The 18077-nt window shown below is 25.7% G+C and overlaps 7 protein-coding genes across 7 annotated transcripts in view, besides 19 other annotated features; 3 read left to right on the forward strand and 4 right to left on the reverse strand.

The window, feature by feature from the left end:
• EDI_158270 (uncharacterized protein) overlaps positions 1 to 626 on the forward strand; it is a gene marked incomplete at both ends in the record, with an annotated part of 1038 nt that extends 412 nt beyond the window's left edge. Inside the window, one exon of the mRNA XM_001733223.1 lies at positions 1 to 626. This exon is cut by the window's left edge and continues 412 nt beyond it. Within this exon, the coding sequence (XP_001733275.1) occupies positions 1 to 626 (626 nt within the window).
• A 495-nt stretch (positions 627 to 1121) lies between these two features.
• Positions 1122 to 4478, reverse strand: EDI_158380 (uncharacterized protein; the record flags this gene model as incomplete). The annotated part of the gene is made up of 2 exons (XM_001735035.1): positions 1122 to 4151; positions 4236 to 4478. The coding sequence occupies 2 exons, from the start codon at positions 4476 to 4478 to the stop codon at positions 1122 to 1124; spliced, it is 3273 nt and encodes a 1090-aa protein (XP_001735087.1).
• Positions 1523 to 1551: a sequence feature (AT_rich).
• Positions 1723 to 1749: a sequence feature (AT_rich).
• Positions 3438 to 3472: a sequence feature (AT_rich).
• Positions 4153 to 4214: a sequence feature (AT_rich).
• A 39-nt stretch (positions 4479 to 4517) lies between the features above and the next one.
• Positions 4518 to 4613: a sequence feature (AT_rich).
• Positions 4614 to 4664: 51 nt separating this feature from the next.
• Positions 4665 to 4734: a sequence feature (AT_rich).
• On the reverse strand, positions 4730 to 6328 carry EDI_158390 (molybdenum cofactor sulfurase, putative; the record flags this gene model as incomplete). Its single annotated transcript, XM_001735036.1, has 1 exon — positions 4730 to 6328. The coding sequence occupies one exon, from the start codon at positions 6326 to 6328 to the stop codon at positions 4730 to 4732; it is 1599 nt and encodes a 532-aa protein (XP_001735088.1).
• A 284-nt stretch (positions 6329 to 6612) lies between these two features.
• Positions 6613 to 7781, reverse strand: EDI_158400 (uncharacterized protein; the record flags this gene model as incomplete). The annotated part of the gene is made up of 2 exons (XM_001735037.1): positions 6613 to 7651; positions 7702 to 7781. The coding sequence occupies 2 exons, from the start codon at positions 7779 to 7781 to the stop codon at positions 6613 to 6615; spliced, it is 1119 nt and encodes a 372-aa protein (XP_001735089.1).
• Positions 7653 to 7696: a sequence feature (AT_rich).
• Positions 7764 to 7881: a sequence feature (AT_rich).
• Positions 7882 to 7899: 18 nt separating this feature from the next.
• Positions 7900 to 8460, forward strand: EDI_158410 (uncharacterized protein; the record flags this gene model as incomplete). Its single annotated transcript, XM_001735038.1, has 1 exon — positions 7900 to 8460. The coding sequence occupies one exon, from the start codon at positions 7900 to 7902 to the stop codon at positions 8458 to 8460; it is 561 nt and encodes a 186-aa protein (XP_001735090.1).
• Positions 8454 to 8474: a sequence feature (AT_rich).
• A 54-nt stretch (positions 8475 to 8528) lies between these two features.
• Positions 8529 to 8577: a sequence feature (AT_rich).
• A 128-nt stretch (positions 8578 to 8705) lies between these two features.
• Positions 8706 to 11705, forward strand: EDI_158420 (Rho/RAC guanine nucleotide exchange factor, putative; the record flags this gene model as incomplete). The annotated part of the gene is made up of 1 exon (XM_001735039.1): positions 8706 to 11705. The coding sequence occupies one exon, from the start codon at positions 8706 to 8708 to the stop codon at positions 11703 to 11705; it is 3000 nt and encodes a 999-aa protein (XP_001735091.1).
• Positions 11655 to 11690: a microsatellite.
• A 58-nt stretch (positions 11706 to 11763) lies between the features above and the next one.
• Positions 11764 to 11849: a sequence feature (AT_rich).
• Positions 11850 to 11892: 43 nt separating this feature from the next.
• Positions 11893 to 12784: a repeat region.
• An 86-nt stretch (positions 12785 to 12870) lies between these two features.
• Positions 12871 to 12925: a sequence feature (AT_rich).
• Positions 12926 to 13517: 592 nt separating this feature from the next.
• Positions 13518 to 13545: a sequence feature (AT_rich).
• A 104-nt stretch (positions 13546 to 13649) lies between these two features.
• Positions 13650 to 13714: a microsatellite.
• Positions 13715 to 13746: 32 nt separating this feature from the next.
• Positions 13747 to 13848: a sequence feature (AT_rich).
• Positions 13849 to 13875: 27 nt separating this feature from the next.
• Positions 13876 to 13896: a sequence feature (AT_rich).
• A 637-nt stretch (positions 13897 to 14533) lies between these two features.
• EDI_158430 (niemann-Pick C1 protein precursor, putative) overlaps positions 14534 to 18077 on the reverse strand; it is a gene marked incomplete at both ends in the record, with an annotated part of 4129 nt that continues 585 nt past the window's right edge. The window contains one exon of the mRNA XM_001735040.1: positions 14534 to 18027. Coding sequence (XP_001735092.1) covers positions 14534 to 18027 — 3494 coding nt within the window. The remainder of the gene's footprint in view (positions 18028 to 18077) is intronic.
• Positions 17708 to 17768: a microsatellite.

Raw genomic sequence — 18077 nt, forward strand, 5'->3', positions numbered from 1 at the left:
TATTTATGTATTACAGATATAGTATGAATAAAAATATTATTACTCTTAATACTTTTATTCAAGAATTTCTTAAATTTAATAAAAATTCATTTCCAACACTTATAATTGCACTATTAGGATTAATTTGTATTTTATTTCTTCGAATCTTTTTATATTATTGTCATATTGATACTTCTGATTTATTTACTAATTTTTATACTGATGGACAATTAGATATTCCTATTATTATTGATACTCTTTTTTTCTCCGTTATAACTGAAGAAATAGCATTAAGGAGAAGTATGCTTAATACTATTAAAATTTATACTCAAAATCCTAAAAACTATCTTTTTATCATATCAGGAGTTTGGTTTGGTTTAATTCATTTCATTAATATCGGTACTTCTTCTTTTACTGTCCCTTATGTCTTCTTCCAAATGTCTTATGGCATGATCATCGGTTATACTTTTAGTATCTTCACTGAATCCCTTGGCATTTTCCCAACTATCCTTCTTCATTCAATGAACAACGCTCTCGCCATTATTAATCCTTTTGTTTTCTCTCCTTTCCTTCTTTTATATGCTACTTTATCCGCTTTATTATTCATTTATTTATCACATAAATTACTGATAACTCATTCTCTTTAATTTCTCTTTTTTGTTGTTCTTGTTTTTGATACAATATTTATTGTTTTAATGTTTATGGTCAAGAAGACTGTTTTCAATGTGAAATTAACTTGTGCTAAATTCAAATATTTTTGTGTTAAAAAAGTCAAATCAAAATGTTATTTTTTCTTTTTATCTGTATTTACCAATTTGTGTTGATAAACTTTTGATCTTGGATAACAGGTTTCAGAAGAAACATTACGTGCAGACTTTTTATTTATTACAGCTATTGTTGGTTATAAATTCTATTAATTTCTGTTGTATTAGGTGATTAAACCAAAATATTGACTATTGTTAAAATTATATTTATTTAAGTCTTTAGTATACAATTGTTTGTTTTGTTACCTTTACATTAAACAAAGAGAAAATCATAAGTACAGTAATACCAATTAAATAAAATATCTTGGGAATAGAATAGGAAAAAGTAACAAAACAAAGAGATAAACAATAATGAGAAATGTTTAATTACGAGATGTTTTACTTTTTTTTCTTAGAAGTTAATGCTTGGCTTGCAATTTCATTAAAAAGTGAGGTGATTCCAGTATTTAATGGGTTAACCTCAGCGATTTTCTTTTGGCTCTTTTCGTCAATAAAGAAGAAAGCTGAGATAGGGTTCTTTAAGATAGCATTAATAAAATATTTAATTGGATGGACTAATTTTTCTGTTCTTGACATTGCAACAGGAATAATGAAAGGTTCTTTAGAAAATAATTCTGTAATATCTCTTAAAAGACCTTCTACACTATTTTCAGGAATGAGCATAAAGATATCTGCAAAGAAATAACCATAGCATGTACAAAGTAACTTAACAAAATGAGGATTTAAAAAGATATCATTAGTTGTAATACCACGTGCTCTTCGATGAACAATTAGAATCCATAAAAATCTTAAAATAAAAATATAATTTGTAGTGTTAACCATTTTAGTTTTAGATAATAGTCCATTATTCAAGTTTTTATCGCTTAATAAGTCATTGATTCTTGATTGAAGATTAACACAAAAATTACCAATTGTAAAACGAGGATTTAAGAATGATAAAAATGCTTCTCTTCTTCCTTGTGAAATTGGTTCTAATAAGAATTTATTAATAATATTAATTTTAAAAGAAATTGAACAACTAGCATTGACGAATGGAAAGAAAAAATCTGGTTGGTTAGTTCTTTTAGTAGGGTCAATGGCTAGTTCAGGCCATTCGAATGAAGTTTGATCTATTTTGATTTCAGTCATACTTTTTTGTTCCATACGTAATTTTATCAACATTTTTTGGTATTCTTCTTTTGTAATTTCTTCTTTCTTAATTTCTGTACTTTGGTCAATTCCAAGTGGTTCATTATCACATCTTTTTCTAAATTGATAAATAGATATATCTGCATTAGTTAATAAATCTTGGGTAATATCATGTTTACTAAAAGTACTTTCTTCTTTAGTTGAAACACTTTTTTTAAATGATTTTTCAAAAGTTGTTTTCATAATTGACATAGAAAGTCTTGAATCTATACTTTTCTTAGACCATTCTCCTTTGTACTTTTTTAAGGTCAGTCTGTCATTTGAAGATTTGCTTGCTGGACGAGTGATTTTGATACTTGATTTCATTATTGGGACAGTATTCTTTGTAATAATTTTTTGAGTGTTATTTGTTTGTTCTGCCATAAGTAAAGCATTTCCAATATATTCTTTGACTTGACTATTAACTGAATTAGCTGGAGTACAAAGTTTTATATTATAAAGATAATAATTAAGAAAACTTGTCTCATTTACTTCTGGTGTTTGACCAAATCTACTGAAAGTACAAATGATATTAATAAAATCAAGAATTACTGCATTCACACAAAGGTCTTGGTTAGTGAGGTTATCTTCTTGAACATAAGCAATTTCTCTTAAAAAATCAACAAATCTATGTGCGCCTAATGAAAGAAGACATGCATGAGAAACAAATATTAATGAAGAATAAAGAATTGGATAAGTCAATTCACCAAAATAATCTTGAACTTCACATTGAGGTGCTTTATTATTTTTAAGTTCAAGAATACTTGTAAAATAAATTTTATCATGTGATATAGTATAAATCAAATAAGAGAACTGAAGATAAATTTTAATATCTTCATTAGTTCCAATTTCAAGGAATTGAAATACATCATTAGTTAATTCATTTGGAATAGGTTGGGTCATTAGTTGATTTGCAATCCATCCTATAAGACTGAATAAATAATAATGGGATGGAATTACAGATCTATTCATTTGAGTTTTTCCTTGATCTCTTCCAAAAACAATTTTATTTAAAGTTTTTACAATATTTTGTGCATGTTCTTTTAAATATTTTCCAATAAGTAATGACACCCTTCTATGCATTTTAATTAACTCATTTTCAGAGTTACTTTCTTCTTCGTTATCTCGTTGTAATGAGTCTTTAAAAGAAACAATTTGGATTCGTGTCATAACTGCAATAAAAATGGGATGAAATAATTTCATTACAGAACTAGTTGTTTTGTCTAATGGAGTTGGATAGAAAGTAAGTTGATCACATAATTCAATAAATGTAGTCAAATTATTTTCATTTTGAATGATACCAAGGATATTATCTTCATCAGCTAATAACCAAGAAACAAATTGACTCATAGCATTTCTATCTTTTAAAGGTTTTTTTTCCTTTATAACAACAATTAATAAATTTAAAATATGAGGAATGATTGTTTTAATATCAATAGTATCTAATAAAATACCTAAATGTTTTGGTAAATATGTTCCATGAAATGCTACTGTTGCATATGCCCGACGATATTCTGGAAGGAAATCATTTTTATTTTCTTTATCTAAAATTAAATATAATAGTCTTGCTACATATGAACTTGTTGGTTGATTCATAATACAAAGATTTAGAAATATTTCATGTGCAGTTACTTCAGTATTGGCTAATTCAGTTTGATTTCTTCTTTTTACATATAAACAATTATTTTCTTGATATTCTTCAATTGAATTAGTTAATAAGAATCTACCATTTGTTTTAATCTTTGTTTTAAATACTTCTTTAATAACTTTTCTTATTGGATTTATTCTAATAACTCTATTTAACCATCTGACAATATGTAAAACAAAAACTCTAATATCAGGTTCATATCTTTTAGAAAGAACATCAAGAATTTTATCACACATTTGAATAACCATTTCTGGAATAACGAGTTGGGACATAATTTCAATTCTATTAAATATTTCTTCAACATTTTTTTTAATAGCATTAATTTCTTCAGTAGTTCTTGATTCTTCAGAGGCACTAACTTGAATTGAATTATATTGGTGAATATGACATATTTTTATCTTTGACTTTTCTAAAAATATATCACCGCAATGACATATTTCTGTATCATTGCTCATATGTTGCAAAAGAAGATGTCCAGCTCTTTTATGCTCTTCTGCACATTCACTACAAAGAATAAATGAATGAAGATCCCCATCAGAACAATCTAAACATTGATAACTTATTTCTTTTGGTGGGATTAAAGTATAACATTTCTATATTACTAAATAATTGTTTTATTATAATTATATTAATTTAATATTATCTTTAATAATTTTGTTTAATCTAAAAGAACAAACGTCTGTTGTTTGGTATTTGTATAATAGTTCAGGTGTTAAGTCATCAGTATATTGATCATAAAATATTAATTTATCAAGATTACTTAATTTTTTGATCGTTTCAGAAATGAAGTTATGTGCTGATTCACATTCTTTTAAAGTCATTCCACGTTCTGTAATAACACTAGGTGGTGCTCTTCCTGGTATTTTCCATTGTTCAGATTTTAATTTAATTTCTTTATTAATATCAATCCCTTTGCTCATAAACAAAAAAAATTAACATTTTTAAGTTTTGAAACAAACTTTAATAGAATTTACTTTTTTATTAAAGTATTATATTTTGTTTTTTATAACATTTTTCTTAATTTTTATTTTTTTAGTATTTTATTTTGTATAAAACTCCCCCATTTTTCTTGATTTAAATGGTTTATATTTTGACCGATTACAACGTTAAAAAAATATCAAAAATATTTTAAAAATGTAAATTTAATAGAATTAAAAAAAAATATTCAATTTTAATGTTGGAAGTTTTGTTTGAAGAATTCAATAAAAGAATATGCCTCTTCAAAAGTAGAAAGATATCCTAATGAAACACGAACACCTCCTAATGGCTTTCCTTCCATGATATCATGTTCATCTCCACATCCATTTCTTAATAAACTAAATTTCTTTACTTCATCTGAAGTAATATTTAAATAACCATAACAAGCACCTGGATTACAAGAAGATCCAGTTCTAACTTGGAAACCAGCTTCATCTAACTTCTTTTCAACAATAGAATATCCAACATAATTGCCTTTTTCATCTTTAACACTTAAATTAATAATTGGGCCTTGAATAGAATGATCGTGTTGAGCATGTTTACCATAAATCTCAAAAACAGGAAGACCAGTAGAATGTTTTAGATTACTTAATTTGTCATACAAATAATCAACAATAGACATAACATGATTTTGAATATTTTCTACTCCAAAATGATCTTGTTGTTCAAATCCATATTTTAATGATGCAATAGATAAGAAACTAATTGTTCCATCTTCAAATCGTTGACATCCTGATTCATGTAATAAACAAAAATGAGTATCACAATCACTCATAACAACAGTTCCTCCTCCAAAGAAACTCTTTTGCATTAAATCCATTACTTCATTTTTAACTAACAAAGCTCCAAGTCCAGTTGGATATCCTATAATTTTATAAAAAGACATTACAACAAAATCAGCTGGATATTTTCTAAGATCTAATCTACCAGTACTAAGATATGCAGCAGCATCTAATAAAACTAACCAATTATTATTCTTTCCTGTTTTTTCATTTCCAAATTTATTAACCCATTCTAATGGATATTTAACTCCTGCAAAATTCTCAGTTCCAGGGAATGCGAATAAATTATAAACCTTAGTTGGATATTCTGTTAATGTTGGTTTACGAAGTATTTTTGGAATTCCATCACATTTTTCATCAAATAAATTATCACATCCTTCAGATGTTAATTCCTCTTCAGTAACTGTTTTAAATTCTGCTCCTTGTTCTAACGCATATTCTCTAATACCAAGAACACTATTATGGTTTTGTCTTAAATACATAAATTTAGAATTATTTGTCCATGGGAAACTTTCACCAATTAATTTAAGTGCACCAGTAGCACCAGCTGTAAAAATTACTGTATACTCAGCTGATGTAACATTAAATCTTTTTAAAATTAGTTGACGAGCTTCATGAACTGCATTATCTGTTCTACTTGAAACACTATTGTGTGAGTGTGCATTAGCAAAAAATTTGGAATTTAAATTATTAAATACTTTTTGCATTTGTGATTTAGTATATACACCATTAGCAGTATAATCAAAGAATATTTTATTATCTAAACGATCTTGAAGTTCTTCAGCAACAAATTCTTCAATAGTATTGTTATAACCATATTCATTATTAGGTGAATATTGTTTTTTAAACTCTTCTTTTTCTTTTAACATAGCTTCAATACTAATATTATAATGACTAAATCTTGAATAATATTTGTCTAATAATGTTTCGTTACAACCTTCTTGTGTACAATAACCACCAAAAACAATGTTAATAAGAAAAGTTAATAAAAGTATAATGTTTACTTTCATTAAAACTGAATAATTTCTTTGAATAAGAGTTGGTTTTATAGTCATGTCCACGTCATCTGTAGTACTTTGGTTCTTGTCTCATTTTTATGAAAAGGAAAAGAGAAATTTTTTTCTTTTTCATTCCTTTTTTAATGATTTATTGAAAATTAAAAGGATATTAGTTCTGTTTCATCTTTGTTCTATTTTGTTGTACCTTAAAAGTATTTTTCACTAATAGAAGAGACATAAAAAATGAAACTTTATTTAGATTAACTTCATAAAAAAACAACATAAGGACTATTCTACTAATTTGGTTGTCTTCTTTCAATTCCACAAACATGAGAAGGAAGTATACAATATTCAAGACAAATCCCTTTCTCTTTCTCATTTGATTTATTAATAACACATTTTCTAATTTTAATATTAGATCTCATTTCGTCATCAATCTCATCCAATTCTCGTTGTGTCGTTTCGCTTAATGTTTCCCATGCAGAAAATAAACTCTCTTGTGTCTTATAAACGAAAAGTCGATGTGTAACAAAATATGCCCATTGAATTCCACTTGAACTTGTCATTATCCTTCCATCACAATTTATATCAAGTCCAGTACTAATTTGAAGTGTTTTTAAATCACTATACAATTCAAGAAATTCAAATAGTATGGGTTCTGTTTGTTCTATTTTATCAACAACTTCATTAGTAGTAATAACAACAAATCCTTGAGCATTAAGTTCATTTAGTATTGTTGCTGTTCTACTAATTCCAACACTTCGTTCATTATAATTTTCCTCAAAAGAAGTTTTTAAAATAGTTCCAAAACAGTCAATAATAACTAATCCACCATCATTAGTTTCTTTTAATGAACAAAGTGTTTCTTCAAAATCATCAAATGATTGAATTTTATGTATCTGTAAAAATGAGTTTACACCAATTGGATTAAAATCAAGGAGTTGAGCAAAGTAATGTTCTATTTGGTCAATTCTTTCTTGATAAACAAATCTTTTATCACAGATATAATAGCAAGGCATTTTATAACACAATATTGCTAGTACTATTATTTGCATACATATTTGTGACTTTCCAGCTCCTGCTTCTCCTGCTATTTCAATAATTCCTGATGGTTGTAATGATGGGAAATAAGTATCAAATGATACTATGCCATAACTTAATGGTGTATTTATTGCTTCTAATAATTCAAATGCAGTTTTTTCTTGAATAAGCTCATTTGAAACAAAAGATGAATAGTTTATTAAGAAAGAACGTACAGCATTTGGTTTAATTGATTGTTTATGTTTTTGGCAAAGAGCAATTAATTCATCAAGTGATTTAACAAAAAGTAAATCTCTAAATTTTTAATAAAAAAGTATTACTTATTTTCATTTAAATTAACAAACGGTTCATTTAATTCTTCATCAAATATACAAGCTAATTCTATTTCTAAAGGAGAAGCATGTTGTTTAAATTTTTGTAACATAAAACTTTTAAATAAATTGTTTATAAATTAAAAAAGACTTTTAAATAATATTTTTTTTAATTTAATAAAAAAGTAAATAAAAGAACATAAAATAATAAAACCTATTTGAATTAATAGTATGACTTGTTCTATTCTTTTATCCATTCTATTATTCATTTCATTAAGTTTTGCAGAAGAAAACAAGAAACTTATACCTGAAATTATAATTAAAAATACTCAACAATATAATACTACAACTGCTTATCAAATTAATCCACTTCAATTAAATAAAAATTCAATGTATGAAATTAAAATTCATTCACTTGGAAGTATTCCAACAATTTATGGAGTTTCATTATTTCAACCAAAATTTTATTCTACTAATACAACTTTCTTAGATGAATCTAATTTACAATTTAAAACGGATAATAATGGATGTGTTATTTTTGATAATAAAACTGAATGCAATCCATTTATTTGTTATGTTACTTTACTTTACATGGGACGTACTACTTATATTGAAGAATTAAATAAAGGAGTTACTTATTTCATTTCTATGAAAAAAGGAATATTAGGATTACCTGGTAATGTTCCTCTTTTAATTCTTCTTGGAATAGTTTGTCTTTTCTTTGCTGGAATTACTACTTTGTTTATTATTAAATTCTTTACTTCTCTTGAAAAAGTAAACAAAACAAATTAAAAAAAAATATATTACGTTAAACACTAACACATAACAAAGAATCAATTGATCAATTCAATTCTACATTGATTTATATATTTTTTTTTATTCTAAAAAAATTCTGATTTTATATTAAATGAAATCTAAACTAACTTTTTAAAAATCTTAAATGAAAAATTCTTTAATTCAAGTTCATTACAGTTTTTAGTTTTTTGTTTCTTTTTTTGAACTCCAAAAGAAAAGAAAAACTGTCTTTTTGAAAAAGAATGAATTATAAAGAAGAGGAATATAAAGATTGTATTGAATGGATCAATAAACAAATAGAAGATGATCCAATAACTGATCTTCTCAGTGGATTACAAAATGGAATAAAATTAATTAAAATAGTTGAAAAACTTACTCATAAGAATGCAATTGGATACAACACTAATCCCAAAAATATTTTTCAAATACAACAAAATATGGGTGTATTGCTTAAATTGGTAAAAGAAAATTATGGAGAACCAATGGGTTTAGATGCAACTCTTTTAGCTAATGGAGAAATTCAACAATTTTTAAGTCTTATATTCTTCATTGGTCAAAAATCAGGAACAAGAATTCAAAAAAGAAGAACTTTAGGAAGAAATACAATGAATAGAGTTATCCAATACCAATCTTGTTTACAAAATGAAACAGAAACATTAACTAAAAAACTATGTGACATTCAAGAAGAAGAACAAAAAAAACAAATTCAACAAGAAAAACAAATTACTCCAAAAGAAGAAAACAAACCAAGTCAAAATGTGGAAGTCGAAGTTATTGAAACAAAAAAGAATTACTCAGAAAGTAGAAAGACTCAACTAGAAAACCTTTCACCTATAAAAGAAACATACACAGAAGAAGAAATTAAATCACCTACTATCAAAGAACCAAAAGAGTTAGATCAAAAAATAACGTCTGAACAAAAAGAAAATGAAATGGTAATTCAACCACCAAAAGTTCCAGAAAAACCAAAGAAATTACAACATAAACCAAATAGTGAAAATGGATCAAATAATGATGAAAAAATAAATGAAATTAATCAAAAAATAGAAGAAAATCAATTATTCAAATCAGAAAGTTCTAAAGAGAAGAAATGGAATGAAAAAGAATATAATATCAACCTTGTTAAAGAAATTCAAAGAAGAGTATATGGATTTCTCAGTAGAAAATCAAGTAAATCAACAATGAAATTATTGGTTCAGAGAAAAAATGTTGTTAATGAATTAATAAAAACAGAAGAAGTTTATGTTAATAAATTACAGCAGTTCTTAGACTTTTATCTTAAAGTAGCATTAACTGTTTATCCAACTGATAAAATATTAAAAAAATGTGAAGAAGATATTAGAGTAATTTTAGGATATAATAAAATGATGTATCAAAGTGTTCTTGAACTTCAAAAGGAAGTACTTTATTATGGAAAAGGAATAGGAGCTGTTTTTCAAAAATCAGTACATTTTCTAAAAACATATTGCAGTTATGTTAATTCAACTGATGCTATTAATGAACATGAAGAAAAGTTAAGAAAAACAAATAAACAATTTGATTCTGCATTAAATGAAATTAGAAAAATTAATAAGTTAGATACCTTTAATTCTTATGTTATTCTTCCTGTTCAAAGAATTCCGAGATATCGTTTATTACTTCAAGAACTTCTGAAAACATTACCTCCTCAACACTCTGAATATAGTTCATTAAATAAATCATTACAAGCAATAACTGATATTGGAATAGTTGTGAATGAAAGTAAAAGAACATTAGAAAATCAACAATTAATTGGTAAATTAACAAACAAATTTAAATATTCTCAAGGTATTAATCCAATAGAACCAAATGCTTCAAGAAAAATTATTCGTTTTGGTATTATAACTATTTATGAACCAGAAGCAAAACCAAAATATCGAAGTGTTTATTTATTTTTATTTAATGACACTATTATTTTAACTAAAATTATTAGTCCTGGAACTTCACATAAAGGAAAAATATTTAATGAAACGATTCAAACAGTTTGTGAAAGTAAAAAACAATTAACAGTTGAATTAATTATTCCAATAGGATCATTTTGTGTATTAGATTCAATTAAAATTGAATCATCTCCTACATTTCTTATTGTTAATAAATCAGGTAAATCAATTTATTTTATTTGTGCTAATGAAGAAGAAAAAATGGATTGGATTGTTGACTTAGATAATCAAATTTTACAAACACAAGAACAATCTTTACTCACAATTTCTCATTCTAACAATTCATTACCATCATTTTATGAAGAATATAAAAATCAATGGGACGAAAATACTATTAGAGATATATGGTGGAAAGGTCCTATTGGTTCTGATGGAAAATATATGATTTTAGGTAATGGATTTTTATGTACTTTTTCAAATGAAGAAGATGCATTTAAAAGAATAAGAATGATTGACTATTTTGTTACAAAATATACAAGTGTTGCTTTTATACCTCCTTCATTTATTTCATTAATTAATTACGGTACACAAGATAAAATTAATTCTGTGTTTGATATGTGTTCTACTTCATTAGCGTTATTGTGGGTTTTTTATATTAGACAATCATTTATTGGAAGTTATGACCATGAAGAAACTCATTTAGATTTATTTGAAGGAATTGATAGTGACATAGCAGGATTAACAGTAAAAAATATAATGTTAGGACTAGAAAGTATTCCGTCAAATAAAGTTTGTGCTGATTGTGGTTCTACTAACCTTCATTTTGTTGATTTGAACTATGGTTGTTTTCTCTGTTGTGCTTGTGGTAGAGCTCATATGCTATTTCCAAAAGTACAAAATACGTCAAATATTTGTACCATTGATAAAACTTTTGAATATAAAGTACCTGAAATAAAGAAATTAATTCAATTTGGTAATGGATTTGGTAATATCCTTCGTCTTACAGGAAAAGAAATTCCAAAAAGTTCTGTTGAATATGAAGGAGAGAATAAATATCAATACTTTTGGACTAAATATGGTATTGAAGGGGAAGCACCTAAATCGATAAAATCAGATTTAAAAAAGAAACAAATTACTTTGGAAATTAAAAGAGCTACAATTTCACAAAGTTCTAATAATCAATCTTCAACTAAAACACCTACAACACCAATTACAGAATTAAATAAAGAAAAAAGAAATACTATTAGTTCTATATCACAAGCACCAATAGCTCAAAAAACTACAGAAAAAACTAAAAGAAAAGAAGGAGAAAAAGAAAAGAAAAGAAAAAAGAGTTTTCATTGAAAATAAACTGCTATGATATTACTTTTCTTTTCAAAGATTTTTTCTTCCTTTCTCTTGCTTTTTTATTTAAAAAATTTATAAATACCATAAAAACTAATTGAATGAGTATTTTATAAATATTTTATTGTTATTATTCATTATAATCAAAGCAACAAATATACTGTTTAACTGTGAACATTATTATATAAAATAAAATAATGATAAACAAATACTTCAATAAATTGAAATTAAATAACTGGACATTTTAGAAGATGGGTTGAATCAAAATTTATAGATAAAACTACTACAATCAATTCATTGAAGTCAATCAGTATTAAAAAGAATTCTTTTCTTCAATTAACTAAAACACAAAATAGAATAATATTCAATATGTATAGAAAAGATAAAATATTAAAAAATGATTAAAGTAATGCACACTTTGTAAATACAAGATATCAACAATAGAACACATTCTATTATCTTGTATTGTTCATAAAAAATTATAAATTGAGAAACATGATAATATTTGTATTATCATATTAAATAATAAGGAAATATCCATGAAATAATCAATATATGAAATCAACATATGAGACAATATTCAAATACAAAGACATTACTACGATATTGAACAAACAAATAATATTAAAAAGTGAATGACAATATCATAAAACATCAGATATGTGTGTCATAAATAAAAAGAATAAAGCTGGTTTATTGTTTGATATGAATATTATTGCAGATCATAATATTAATGGAATATTTGAATAAAAGAAATATGTATTAAGAAATTGAAGAATGTGTTAATGAAAATAGAGAAATTAAAAGATATCAAAATAAATGCAGTAGTAATTTCAGTAAATTAATTAGTAAATTTTGAAAGTATTAAATTAATTAAAGAATTAAAAATTAAAATTGACATCATAAAAGAAGTCAAAAACCTTGTAACTAAGAATATGATTGATGTTATTGAACATTAATTCTACCACAACCAAATGTATGTTGTGGAATTACAAGAAGAAGACTCAGTGAATGGATTAGTCTCCGCTGATCCAGGAATAATATATATAAGTTCTATTAACACTTAACCAACATTTTTTTATTGAATTATTAGTGAATATTGTATTTAGTTGATAGAAATCAATTCATAAAAAGTGAAATAGATTAATTAAACTGAAAGAATGAGATTATAAATTATTTAAATTAAATTTTTAGTAATAAATTTTTTTAAAGAAATAATTCGTATTAAATAAAACTTTCAATGACTATAATTTAAAGAAATAAAACATAAATAGAAGTTAATACTTTAATTAATGTTAACTTATAACAAATGCAAAATTTTCAATCATAATTTGTTTAAATAGTTTAATTTTAATTTTTACACTCTTTAAAAAGTACATTAACAAAAATACAGAAAGATTAATTGGAACAAGAAGTAATACTTTTTGGAAGTGGTTTAATACTTCTTTCAGGGATAGGTGCACTAGTGCTTGTTAATTGTGAAACAACAAATTCATTATTTTCATCAACAGTAACAAATTCATGAACAGGAGAACAATGGTTAATAATAGAAAAGATTTCATCATCTGCAGTGGTATCATTGTCTATCCCAACAACGTACATGTCAGGAATACATTGAATATCTTTAGATTGACCAATGACACATGCCCTTCTCCGTGTTTGCATTAACTTCACCCAATTTAAAAAAAGAAAGAGTTCTTTGTTTAAATAGTTTGGAAGTTTAGAAATTTCAGCAGTTTGTTTTTCACAAAAATCTAAAAACAGGAAAAACATTTGCAATTTTTTTTTCTCATGGCATGATTTTTCTTCCTGAATAAAATATTTATTTTTTACTAATTAACGTTTTTCTTTCATAATAATCGAAAAATAATTAAAACAGGAACTGATTGGTTACTTTTTTTTAATTAGTTTTTTCCTATTCTTAGTATTTTGTTAAATTATTTTAAATAAAATAACCAATCAAATAAAAATAATTCCAAATAGAAGGAAATAAAAAAAGAAAAATAAAAATTTTTCTTTAACTTCCAAATATTAACGTTTCATTATATTCTATAAAATGTTTTTAAAGTGATTTATAAAAATAATTTAAATTTTTTTTGATTGGATTATTTAATATATAAATATTTTTAAATTAATTTTTATTGCCATAACTGACTTAAGTGAACTCAAGAATATTTATTTATTAAAATATGAAAACGGAAGGAGAAAATTGCTTTTTTATGTAGACTTAACTGTAATATGGGTATTTAGATATAATTCGAAATCTGTTTATTGAAGAGAATATGAAAACAAAGGGTACGGTAATATGATGGAGAAAATTAAAAAGACCTTTGCAATGATGAGCTAATCATCTAAAAATTTTTTTAATTATGTATGGATCATTACAAAAATAAATTACAGAACTAAATCAAATAAACTATTACTGATTAAGTGATAAGAGAAGTTTTTCATTTCACGTTATTTAATCTTTTTAGATAATAAATCGATCAAAAGAATTTATTTATCCAAGTCACAATCAATGAAGTACAACAATAAAAACTATCATTAAACTACTCTATAACTATTTAACTCAAAAAAAAAATATTAGACAAGTGTTAATCAAATAAAATGATAAAAATAATTGAGTAAGTTTAATACTTGTTTATTTTGTTATTTTTTAGATGTTGAATCATAATCAACTTGAATTTAATTATTTGTTTAAGTTTTATGATTTTAGAGGGTTGTTAATTATAGAGTTGAATCAAGTGTTAATAAAGAGTAAGAAAAAAGAATATAAAAAACAAAAACTAATATCAAAAATAATCTTTTAGCACAACTTAAGTAAGAACTCATTCAATATTTTGATATTCTCTTTTAGTATTCTTCTTCTTATTACATTTACTAAACATCTTTTTGAAAGGATCAGTTATATGACTAAGTGAAACAGAAGGAATTAGAGAGAGAAGAATTGGGAGGAAGAAAAGCCCATGTGAAGCACCGAAGATTAACATCATGAAATACATTCTGAAGTAATAAATGACAAAGATTAATCCCGAAGATAATGAAAGAACAATAACTCCAAGGAATTTAGTTAAAGTAATACCTACAAAAACATTATTACCCATATTCATTACAGCGTCTTTCATTTTATCATTTAATGTCTTCTTTGGTGAAGATAAGAAGGCATGTGCAATATGGACACAGAACTCAATGGTTATACCAATAGACATAACTAAGTTAACACATGAAACAGCATTTAATTCTACTCCCCAAAGATACATTATTCCAATTAAATCTATTACACACATTAACACACACAATACTATCATTATGGCTACAATTGGGTCAAACATTAATAACATAACTACAATAAAGACTGCTGCTAATGCTAAACATACATCCATAACACAAAGATCAACAATATTAAAGTATTGTTGGAAATACACATAATGATAAGCATATGGGAATGTCTTAACATCAAAAATAGAATTCATATAATCAGAAATATTATAAGCTTGAACCATAGCATCAATAAAATCATCTTGAGTAACTAAAACTGTATGGTATAATCTTAAACGAGATACATTAACATAAGAGTAATCTGTTTCTTTCGAACCATTAATATGATTCCAAACAACATCTGGGTAATAAGCTTGACCGTTGACAGAACATAATGTTTCATTAATAGATGCAGTCAAAAATCTATTGATATACTTGTAGAAGTCTTCTGGAACAGGACGTTTTTTGTCAGTAAAGTTAGTGAAACAAGGAGTACATTCAGTATAATTAGCCATATCATATGGACAAATTTTACCTTCTTTATCTAACCTACAGCAATCTTTTTGAGCAGCCCAAGAGAAATAGTCATCAATCCAATCAAATGTAGTTCCATCAATTGTTCTTGCAGCGTCGTAATAATTTGGAATAGACAAAGCATCACACCCAAAATTATCTGAAGCACAAAGTGCACTTTGAGTTGTTTCATTCAAATAAGTTGCACCATCTCTTACAACAATATACACTGGTGGACCAATTTCTAAATAAGTTAATGCAACAAAGTAGTCCTGGATATATGAGTCTTGTGGAAGAGCAGTTTCTTGAGGTAATCCAAGCATAGTTTTTGGGACATAATTCAAAGAGAAGATAAAGAATGCAATAAAGAAGAATAAGCCAATAATCTTTACTGGATAATATGACAAGAATGTAGCAACATATTTAAAGAGATGTTTAATAAGAGATCCTCTTTCGAAATCATGTTGTTCATCTAAGGAATTGTCATGAACTTGTAACCAAGGAATAAAATCTAATCCATGACTCTCTTGTCTCTTAACATCATAACATAGTAACACTGCATATACAGTTATTTGTAATATAAAATCAATGAAAATAGCAAGACCAGCATATAATGAAAATGATTGAACTGCTGGCATACTTGTTAAATATCCAAGGAAGAAAGCTAATGATTCTGATATTGAAGCTAACATCATTGAAGGTCCAACATGCATTAAAGAATGTTCAAGTCGTTTTTCTACTGGAACATACTGACCGTCTTTATCGTACATAGGTTGTTCATCAATAGTATTTGTAAGAATGAAAATATTATCTACTCCAATTGCCAAAACTAAGAATGGAATAACTTCAGTAATAATTAATGTTGCTTCTACATTAATCCAAGAGAAGAAACCAGCAGAGGTAAATACTGAGAATAAGACAATAACAATACCCAGAATACCTAATAAAATTCTAGATTTAACAAAAACAGTCTTGTAATTAAAATGATAGAATGAATTTCCTAATGATAAAGAAATATAAATAAACATAACCATATATGAACAAAGAACTGTTAATACATCTGTAAATGTTTCTCTATTAATTTCATCATCTACAGAGCGTTGAGCTTGATATGCTACTTTTACTAATGAATAATCTCTGTCTAAAATTTCTAAATATTTTTCTTCCCATAATTCTGCCCATTCAATAGCAGTTTGATTTGGTTGATTAAACATAAATGTAGCTTGGAGAATTGTTGCTTTCATTGGATCGTTATTATCACCAACTGTATAATTACCAAGAGAATTATGTGGATCTACAGGTGATCCAATATCATCAGCACATCCAGTAGCCAATGGATTACCAAGACAATTTTGAATGTATTGAGTAACATTTTCAGTGTTCATTATTTTGTTAATATCATGTTGCCAATAACCCGTAACTGATGTAATAATACAACCCTTTCCAAAAACAGGTTTATAACACATATCATCCATTGTAATATCTTTTGTTATTCCAGTTTCTTTGTCTGTCCATTCTACATGAATAGACCGAATTTCATCTATCATTTGTTGTAATTGGACAATTAATGGTTGTGTTAATACTTGATTACCAGGATGCAATTTATCAGATAACATAAATTGATTAATTCTAAAGAAAGGACCAAATGCTTCATCGTAATAATTTTTATCTTTCATTGTTTGACAATTCTTTGGTACCCAAAGTCCTAATGAATCTGTAATAAATACAATTTTATAAATTCCAACACATAAAATAATACAACATAATACTACAACAGCTAATATAATCCATTTAAATTTCCATAAGAATTTAGAATACCAAGACATAGCCTTAGATAAGAAATTATCGGTTAAATCAATTTTATTAGTGTCTTCTTCATAATTTTCTTCTTGTCCAAGAATAGATATTTTTGCTGAGTCTGTAATACCTTCTGATTCTGTTTTATTATAAAGAGTATAAATAACAAAATAGTATAAATCATAAACACTGTATCCAATAACATATACCCCAAATCCAATATACAATAAAATCATTCCTAATATATTTCCATCTCCCCATGGCATTGACGTTATTACTCCTTCCATTGGGAAACCAACAACGATTATTCCTATAATAATAAATCCAATTCCTAATAATGTAACAGCTCCAAGAGAAATATAGCTGATATAAAGAAGTGATGGATTAGATTTTTTCATTTGAGTAAATGTTTTGTAAGAAAGAATTCCACCACAAACAGTAATAATAACCATAATAAATATCATAAATAAATGAATAGAAATAATAGTAATAATATTTAAAGTACCATCTAAGAATGGATAATCTTTAAAAGTAGGTTCATCTTCAATAAATTCTGTACACATTTCATGACAAGATTGACATGAACACATATCACTACACTTATGCATTTTAGTATATTTACTTCCATTATATCCTGTTTCATCATAAACAAAATGAAGTGGCATAACTGGATTAACATCAGAAATCATTTGGAAAAATTCTTTATATGTTGGGTATAAAGACCTAACTGCAAAACCACCAGATAATTCAGTGTCTTTACAAGAGTCATAAATTTGTTGGGCATATAATGGATGAAGATAATAA

The sequence above is a fragment of the Entamoeba dispar genome, genomic scaffold (assembly GCF_000209125.1).
Source record: "Entamoeba dispar SAW760 scf_1105229458855 genomic scaffold, whole genome shotgun sequence".
NCBI lineage: Eukaryota > Evosea > Mastigamoebida > Endamoebidae > Entamoeba > Entamoeba dispar.